At 62.6% G+C, this 8,962-nt stretch overlaps 1 protein-coding gene across 1 annotated transcript; it reads right to left on the bottom strand.

Moving 5' to 3' along the window:
- Positions 1–4,468: 4,468 nt before the first annotated feature.
- DLX2 (distal-less homeobox 2) lies at positions 4,469–8,069 on the bottom strand. The gene is made up of 3 exons (XM_036422182.2): positions 7,178–8,069; positions 6,474–6,658; positions 4,469–5,994 (listed from the first exon to the last, which is right to left on the bottom strand). Exons 1-3 carry the CDS (start codon positions 7,551–7,553, stop codon positions 5,590–5,592), a joined length of 966 nt encoding a protein of 321 aa, XP_036278075.1. The 5' UTR covers positions 7,554–8,069; the 3' UTR covers positions 4,469–5,589.
- Between the last annotated feature and the right edge of the window lie 893 nt (positions 8,070–8,962).

Raw genomic sequence — 8,962 nt, 5'->3', positions numbered from 1 at the left:
GGGGGCAGCGCGGCGGCCCGGGGCGAGAGAAGCCACGGCTCAGGCCGGCTTAGATTCGGTCAGGCTCCAGGGCCAGCAGCCACCCTTGTTCCCAAAGCCACGATTTCATTTCCTGGGGGCCCGAGCCTCCCGGAGCACAAACTGGAGGGGAGGAGGGGGAGTGCGGAGAGCTGCCACGTTAGCTGCGCGCCGGCCCAGGTCTGCGCTCTGGGGTCACCCCGCGCACTCCACGTCCAATCCTTCCTCCCCGCCCCCCTTTTGCCCTGCTCCTTCCCCGAAGTTCTAACGTTCTGCCCCAAGCTACAGCCCGCCCCCTGGGGCCATCAACCCCACACCGTCCCCCCCGCCCAAGCCTCGCCAACCCCTTTGCCCCCCTGGCTCCCAGCGCTGACCGGAACCGACCCGGGGCGCAGCCAGGGCACCAGGACCCCCGAGGACACCCCCCCCCCCCATGGACCTGGGGAGGTTCCCGGGAGCGCTTCCACGCAGCCCACAAACTGCTAAGACACCGACCACGGTGCTTGGGGTCTGGCCCAACCCAGAGGACAAGCGAGAGCCGCTGCCGGACCGGGAAGAAGCGTCTATCAAAGACGGTGCCTGCGTTCTCCCTGGAGGCGTCAAGGAACGGCTCCCGCTCCTTCTTTTCTGGAAACAGTGTCTCCCTCCCCCGCCCCGCCCGGCCCCTGGCCCCGGGGAGGAATGTAACATCTTGTAATGTGGCAATCACTGACACACCAGGGCCCGGGAGGAGAACCCCCGCCTCGCATTTCCCCCCCCCCCCCCATATCGGTTTCTGTTTAGGGAAGGGGGCGGGCAGGGTGTGAAGCTGGCGGGGCAGATCCCAGGTAGGTAGGAAGGGAGGACCTGACGGGGGGGGGGGGGGGCGGGGGGAAGGGACTTGACTGGGGCCGTTTGGGGTGACTTGACCCAGCCAGAACCAGGCAGTCCCAGAAGAGCCCGGTCTGCCAGGGCCAGGGGCGCGCCCCACCCACCCGCGGGCCGCACCTGGGACCCCCAAAGTGGAATGCAAAGGGACCGGTATTTTAGGAGGAAGAGAGAGCTTCATTCTCAGAGATGTCTGACCTTACAACAGATGTAAGGCACTGGTGGCCGTTGTTCCTTGGCGGGAAAGAAGCGGGCTGGTGTCCTTTGAGCGAGTGCTTTGGACTCGGTCGGTCGGGGTAGAAGGAGGCAGGAGTGCGGGTTTTGCTCCTGGGTTTTACAGTCAATAAGGATGACTTTTTTTTATTTATTTTTTATTTTTTATAAGGCAAAAGGGCTTCTGCTCCCCGTCCCCCTTCGCGGGGAGGGGGGATGTTCTAACAGCGGAGGGGACTATTCAGCCCCTTCCAGCACTCCTCACTTTGCCCCTTCTCCTCCCTCCCCCCTCCCCCCACACAGCTGTTTGTAAACAGAGCTGCAGCCCGATGGGGCTCTCTCCGCCCCCATCAAACCTGATACTTCTTCCCCCAAACTCGCCCCACCGGTCTCGGAAATCCTTACACAGGACGGATATTCACAATTTTCACAAGTAGTCCTGAAAGGAGGCCGAGGGGAAGCTTCCTAAACGGTCCCACATTGCAGCCGCGCTGATTAGGCCCAGGATCCGCTCCCTTTTCTTCTCCGCACTCCCCTGCCCGGCGGGAATGGGCGCAGCGGGAGGGGGTGTGTGTCTGCCTCCGGGGGGCACTCAGGGCGCCCGCTGGGGCTGTGGGTGGGGGTGCGGTGGGGGCGGGGACAGGAGGGGTGTCGGGTGCCAGTCTGGGAAATGGGAACTCAGCGCTCGGCGGGGGTTTGCAGCAACCCCACCACGAGGTGGGGCGGAGGGGGTCGGACACCCCTTGCTCTCCCGCCCCGCCCGCTCCCCGGGGCCTCCCAGCGCTTGTCATATCCAGTATCTGGCCTGCTATTTCACGCGGGCGCATGGAAGGGGGGTGCAATGAAGATTTATGTGCGTTCCGAGGGCGGCCGGTTTCCCAGCGCTGGGAGACCAGATCGCCGCTTCCCGTTTCCATTTTTCACTCGCGCTTTGGGGAGCGCAGTCGGGCGCGGGGGGCAGGGGGCGGGGCGGGGGGAGCTAGTCTGCGGGCGGCGGGCTGATCACAGGGCTCCAAGCCTCCCAGCGGGCCGCGGGACTGTGAGAAAGGCTTGCCAGCGCCTCGCCCCCGGCGGCGGGGCCGGTGCCGACCCCCTCCTCCCCCAGCCCAGCTTTGTTTCTCCCCTCGCTCACCCGCCCCCCACCCCTCCTGCCCGCTCGCTCACGTCTAGACCTGAGGCGCATCCTCGCTTCCCCCTTTCTTGGCCCTTCTCCTTGTCTGCGGAAACGCCCTCTTCCTCTGGCCCCTGCACCCTCCTGCCCCCCGCTTCCCAGGGAAAGGCGCGCCGTGGCCCTACCCGACCCCTCCGCCGCCGGGTGCCAGGTTTAGTGACTCCGGCGAGTCTGTGGGGCCTCGGCCCACCCCGGAGCTGGGGCCGCCCGCCCTCCCGGCTCCCAGGCTTGCTCATGCCAAGGCCTGTTGCGTGATTCCAACTTGGGCTGACATTCCCTGCCTCGGGCGCTCCCGGCGTAGGCCTCTTAATCATCTTGTCTGCTGCAGATCCTCCACACCAGCCAATTTATGGCCCCGCTTCTCCTCGCTGGTTCCAGGGGGGTGGGGAGGGCAGTGCGCGCAAGGGAGGGGGGAGGGCGCAGCAAACCGCAGGGGGAAGCCTGGCACCAGCTATTGGCACTCAGAGAAAACCACAGAATTTGGAGCTGGAGCTGGAGCTGGGGGGAGGGAGGGCTGGAAGGGGGTCTGCGAGGCAGGCGGCTGCTTAGGGGAAGCCAGAATCTCGGGGTCAATGGGATTCAGCCCAGGCCTCCTTAGCCTGGGAAAACACGCAGGAATGCAAGCGGACTCAGGGTTGTGTAACCTCCCTGCCTTCTGCAGAGCCCCAACCCCCTGGACCACACTCTGCTGTAAAGCAGGCTCAGCGCAGGCCCCAGAGCAATCTGGCCAGGAAAATTGGATAATGCCACTGAGCCCAGAAACTCACTCCTGTCTGATGCCTGTCTTTTTTTTTTTTTTGGCAGAAGTGAGTTGAGACACACAACAAGGATGAAGGGATCAACCATCCCAGAGAAGGGGCTGCCTGGCTTGCCAACCTCCTCTCCAGCAGAGTCCGGCCCCTGTAGAAAGGATGCTCGAGGTTCAGCCTTTCACGTCCCAAAGGGCCAGAGGTCTCCCAGCCTTAGAATGCTGCTCTTCCACACAAGATGAGGTTGGAAAGACCTCTGGCTCACTCTGGGCCTCATCATTGCAAGCAAAAATTAAGGCTCTCTTGTTTGGGGGGCTCAAGCAATATACTACTCGGAGCAAAAATGTATGGAGTGCTTACTATGTGCCAGGCACTGTTATGTCATTGCCTCATTAAATGCTCACGACTCTGAGACAGCTGTTTTTATTTCTCCCGTCTCAGAGGTATGCACACCACAACACAAAGGTGAAGTGGGCAGTCCGAAGTCACACTGGGAGTGAGCAAAGCCAGGAAGCTTCCAGCTGTAGGCCCCAGTGCCTTCAGGAAAAGGAACTTTAAGTTCAGGCCTGCGTTTCTCACCTACCCCGGGCCTTTGCAGAGAGTGCCAGAAAATAAGATCACTTCCAAAGCTGGAAGCCAGTTGGGTGGGACCCAAGGTGGAAAGCAGAGCTGAAGGATGTGTGAACCTTTCTCCTCAGAGAATGTGAGGTGGGAAGATGCCCCTGCCTAAGCACTGAGTATCAGTCTCCATGTGAGTGTGCCTGTGTGCATGAGTGTGCCTATGTGAGTTTGTGTGTCACTGTGTGTGCATTTGCGTCGTGGGGGTATCGTTCAGTATGAGCGTGTGGACGGCGTGTCTGAGAGTGCGTGACAGTAAGGATGTGTCTAGGAGAGTCGCGGTGTGGGGCTGGTGTGTGCTGGGGAAGCCCTGTGCCTGAGGTCGCCCTGCATTCCAGAGCAGCCAACCGAGTCTCCCCAGGGCCTGGGTGACTCATCGAGTTCTGCACTCAGCCAACCCCCAAGGGCTGCGGGCACACGGAGGGGAGGGGCCGATGTAGGGGTTTGACCCTGGCTTCCACCGCGCTGGGGCTCGGCTGCGGGCTCCCTGCGGCGGCGGCTCGGAGCACCGCGCGGCCAGCGTCTCGGACGCGGAGGCGGCGGAGACCTCCCAGGCGCGGGCCCGGCGCCGGCGGGCAGAGAGGGCGGGACGGAGCCGCCGGCCGGGCGGCGCGGGGTGACTCACTGCGCCTCCAGCAGACGAGCCCCGCGTCCAGACGCGGGTGGGGGCAGAGAGGGACGTGGCCCGCCGAGTGAGCCTGTCCCGGCCCCACCGCAGCTTGCCGCTCCCGCAGCCGCAGGGAGATGTACGCGGCGCCCTTGGCTGGCCAGGCCTCCGCCCGGGCAGCGGCCGGAGGTCCCAGGCCGCGCCGCCACGGTGAAAACGCACACATCCGATGAAAACAATAATTTATTTAAATTATATATTCATAGTGTAAAACCAACACGAAGAGCATGTTGTTTTCATAATAAATAACCCCCAAATACCTTTCATTTCAAGAACAAAGACTTCAGGATAAGCTATTACAAATCCAAATCAGTAGCTTAGCTTAACTGAGAACATTTCTTAAGGGGAAAAAAATAAAATAAAACGGAGGGGTTGCTGAGGTCACTGCTAAACTGGAGTTTTCACAAGTGAGGGGTTTACAAAAAACAGTCCGAAAAGATGAGTATTTTATACAAATAAATCAGTGGGGAAAATCTGCACAGACACCTTTATTTACAAACTCTATGTTTCCGAAGTCCAGGCTAATGACCCTGAATAGATTTTTAAAAAAGATAATTTAAACAGTTTTTTTTTTTTTGCAGTGTCCACATGTTAAAAAAATCATTTCCCCCCTCCCCAACATCAAAATGAGGTCATCCGCAAAGGCACCTAAACTTTTAAAAAATAAAAATAGAAATAAAAACTCCACGGGTGATGGATGAGGAGAGGGCTAAGGGGAGAGTTGGCGGCGGGAGAGGACGAGGCTCCATCCTCTGCAAACGGCGGGACAGAAAAGAGGCGGCGGCGGGGTCACGGGGCGTGTGGGGGCGGCGGGCCGGACGCGGGGGTCAGCCGCCGGGGCGCACGGCGCCTGGCCCGGGGCTGGCGAGGAGAAAGGAGCTTCAGAGCGCCCGGGAAGCCTGGCGGGCGGGGGAGGCGTCCTCTTCCCGGACTCCGCTCGCTGCCCGCGGCGAGGACGGCGCCGGACAGCCTCGCAGGGCGGGGAGGGGAGGGCGGGGAGGGGAGGCCAGTCTGAGGCGGGGCTCAGGGCGGAGGGGCGGCCGTGGCCCGCGGCCTGCGCCACACCAGCTCCCGGGACCTCCGAGAGCAGCCGTGCAGGTCCTGGTGGCTCCGTGGCGCCGCGCAAGGTCGCGGGACCCGGGGCGGGCCATCCCGGGCCACAGCCCCGGCAAACCAAACCCCCGGCAGGGGCGGCGGCGAGCCGGCTGGGGAGACCCTCCGGCGCGCGGGCGAGCGCTGAGGCTAGCGGGTCTCCGCTCTCAGTCCCTGGCGCAGTCTCCCCGCGGCTAGAAAATCGTCCCGGCGCTCACCGGGGCGCCCCCGCCGCCTTGGTGCTGGTGCTGGTGCTGGTGCTGGTGATGGTGGTGGTGGTGGTGCGGCGGCGGGGTCTGCGTGGGGTGCAGCAGCGGCGCCGCGGCCTGCAGGTGGGAGGCCGAGCCCGAGGCCTGGTGGTACCACGGGTAGCTGCCCAGGAAGGCCGAGGCCGCGCCGCTGGGGCTGGAGCCCGAGCTGCCGCCGCCGCCGCCCCCGACCCGCGGCGGCGCCCCGAAGTCCCAGGAGGCGGGCGCCGAGGCCGGCGGCGACGCGCAGGGCGGGGAGGCGCTGGCCCCCGGGTGCTGCTCCGAGGGGAGCTCCCCGCTCTTCCACATCTTCTTGAACTTGGACCGGCGGTTCTGGAACCAGATTTTGACCTTTGTGGAGAAGAGGAACCGGAGCATGAATGGAGGGAACCCGGCACCGGGCGGGGGAGGAGGGGAGACGGCGGAGAAAAGACCAACAGCAGGAGGTGGGCGTCGGGCGCCTGGGCGGACCCCGGGGCACGGGCAGGTCCCTGCTCCTCGGGCCACACTCCGCACAAAGCCCCAGAATGCCGGTCCCTGCCCCGCGGTGCTGCCGGCGGCTGGAGGGAGCAGAGGGCCCGTCCTTTTACCCGCTTCATCAGTAGAGCGGAGAGAGACTACGTAGGACCGGGATTCAGCTCCAAGGGTAGAAGTTTAGGCTGCCCAAGAGGTGGACCTTGACATCCTTGAAATTATTTTTAATATATATATATATTAAAAAAATTGTCCAAAACCTGTCCTCTTCCCAGCCACCCCAGACCGACTCCCTCCTCGCCCCTCTTCTTGCCCACCTGCCCCCTTCCCTCTCTTCCCCCCGCGGGCGCCCTCACCTGCGTCTGGGTGAGGCCCAGGGACGCGGCCAGCTCGGCGCGCTCGGGCAGCGCTAGGTACTGAGTCTTCTGGAAGCGCCGCTGCAGGGCCGCCAGCTGGAAGCTGGAGTAGATGGTGCGGGGTTTCCGGACTTTCTTTGGCTTCCCGTTCACTATCCGGATCTCAGGCTCGAGGTCCTCTTTCTCTGCAACGACCCACAATCCTGAGAACCGCGCGCAGCCTAGGAGCCCAAGAGTTCCCGCCCGCCCGCCCGCAGAAAGGCCGGCGTGGGGCTTGGCGGGAGCCGGGAGGGGAATGCTCAGGCGCAACTTGGTGATGCGAGGACCCCCCTGCCGCCCCCGACCCTGGAGCTGGGCCCGCCAGCGAAGGGGAAGACAAGAGCATAGTGAAGAGAAAGAAGCAGGTGGCAAGGACATGAGGTTACCAGGAGGCATGCACCACCTGCCCTCCCCATTCCCCATCCCCCCCCTCCACACCCAGGCCACCCGGTGCGGCCCGCTGAGCACCGGACGGAGGGACCCAACGACCCCCAGCAGACCGGAGGCTGAGGATGGCGAGGGCGCGGGGCGGGCCGGGCGGGAGCCGGTAGTGTGAGAGGCCAGGCTCCGTAGAGATGCCCGCCCCAAACATTTGTACCCCCCCCCCCAACCCCCATGGCGGTAGCCAGGCCGACTGGGCACCCGGACGCCCGCGCTCCGCTCACCAGGCTCGTTGTTGGCCGGGGACGGGCTGGTCCCGTAGGGCGCGTAGGAGGAGTAGGCTGCGGTGTAGCCCAGGTCGTAGCCGCCCTTGGCGGAGTAGGGGACGCCGCCGAGGCCGCCCGCGTGGTACTGGTAGGAGCCCATGCTGGGGTAGGGCGAGCCGCCGCCGCCGCCCGCCGGGGGCTGCTGGTTGGTGTAGTAGCTGCTGTCGGTGGCCGTGGACACCGGGAGGGTCGGCGACTCCTGCGGCTTGTGCAGGCTGCTGCCGGGGCCCGCGCCGCCGCCGCTCGGGGGCTGCGGGGGCTGGTGGAACGTGCTGGAGGCCGTGATCTGGGTCGAGTGCATGTCAGCCACCAAACTGTCAAAGACTCCGGTCATCCTGGCCCGGGACGGGGACGGGGACGGGGACGAGCAGGGGTGGCGGCGGGGCGCGAGGGGGGAAGCGAGGCGCCTCCTCCGTCTCTCCCGGCCGGTCCCGTCCAGCAGCCAATGCAATACCGGGGTGGGTGGGCAGGAAGGAAAACGAGAAATGTGGCAAATGGTCTAGGCAACTCCTCCTCCTCCGGGGGAGGCGGTCACCGTGCACTGCTCGGGACAGCTGCCGTCGGCCTCATCCTCTCCTCTCTCCGCCTCTCGGCCCCGCTCGGCTTCTTGCCCGACGTAGTAGGCTCGGGCGGGGCGGGCCGTGGAGGGGGGTCGGGGCGGCGGGGCTCCGGGAGGCGGGAGCAGGTGAGCGGCCCGCTGCGGCTTTACGCTTGTCTGCGGGGCGGGCTCCTGCAGGGTGGGCATTTAACACTTGTCACGTGAACCCAGGCGACGTCACCTAGCAACAGCCAATCGGGAGCGCCGGGCAACGGGGCTTACAAGTACCCAGGATCGCCGGGCGCCGGGCGGGGGTGCAGGGGGGTCACAGGGCAGGCGCTGCGGCTGCTGTGGTCGCGGGTGCAGAGGCGCTGCTGCTGAATGTGAGGGGCGGGGAGTTAGCGGGGCTGCGGCTGGAGGACAGAAAAAAGGCGAGAAGACGGAGAGGCTGGCATTTCCCATCCCGTGGACAAGTACCAACCAATCCCCCTGAGGTCAGCTCTCAAACAGGAGCCCAAAGAAAGCGGCGCCCAGAGCCGGGCCAGTTCTAGCATTGCATTTCCTCGAAGTGTCTGACGCTTAACTTTTATTATTATTATTATTATTATTATTATTATTATTTTGTCAGCCACTGTGCACTGGACTTAAGTCAGTGGATTTAAATGATCCACAAACCACGTACTGTATAATAATAGCTGCTTCCTAACCAACCCGCAGGGATATTAGGACAATTAGTTAGATTGTATTTAAACGGTAACCCTTGTTGCTTGAAAGAAAAGATGTATAAATCCAAAGGTATTATTGCTATCGATGTCACATCATTTTCCCTTGTACTTGCCTTGTACACGTGGAGAGGGTGTGTGTTAGACACCCAAAAAGCCATCATGGGGATTTCCTCTCTAGGTTGGAAAGCTAGACCAGACTGACCAGATGGCGTCCAAGTTCATTTTAATCTAAAGTCTATGTTTTTATGAAAGAGGAAATGGAATAATACTTCGGCGAGAGAGTCCTCTCCATCTCCATCCACACTACAAGTTTTGGTAATCTTACAGAAGCAAAGAGAAAAGTTGTATCTCGTGCATGGAACCCTACTTTACAGTTTTGCCCTGTAGGACCCTGTTCCACCCCATCGCTAAAACGTCTTCTTTTAAATCGGAAGTGGCGACGTCCTCTCTATCTCTTATTTCCCGATGTTTGGGTCTGAG

Source organism: Pipistrellus kuhlii, unplaced genomic scaffold, assembly GCF_014108245.1.
Source record: "Pipistrellus kuhlii isolate mPipKuh1 unplaced genomic scaffold, mPipKuh1.p scaffold_m20_p_7, whole genome shotgun sequence".
In the NCBI taxonomy this organism is placed as follows: domain Eukaryota; kingdom Metazoa; phylum Chordata; class Mammalia; order Chiroptera; family Vespertilionidae; genus Pipistrellus; species Pipistrellus kuhlii.
Note: the sequence above shows the minus strand (reverse complement) of the source record. Positions and strands in the feature narration are given on the sequence as shown.

Excerpts from the sequence above, each read along its gene's own strand:
- DLX2 (XM_036422182.2), bottom strand. The coding sequence starts at position 7,553 with ATGACCGGAGTCTTTGACAGTTTGGTGGCTGACATGCACTCGACCCAG. Across the intron at positions 6,659-7,177 it reads CCCGGCCAACAACGAGCCTG|AGAAAGAGGACCTCGAGCCT; the intron begins GTGAGCGGAGCG and ends GGGTCGTTGCAG. Across the intron at positions 5,995-6,473 it reads TGGGCCTCACCCAGACGCAG|GTCAAAATCTGGTTCCAGAA; the intron begins GTGAGGGCGCCC and ends TTCTCCACAAAG.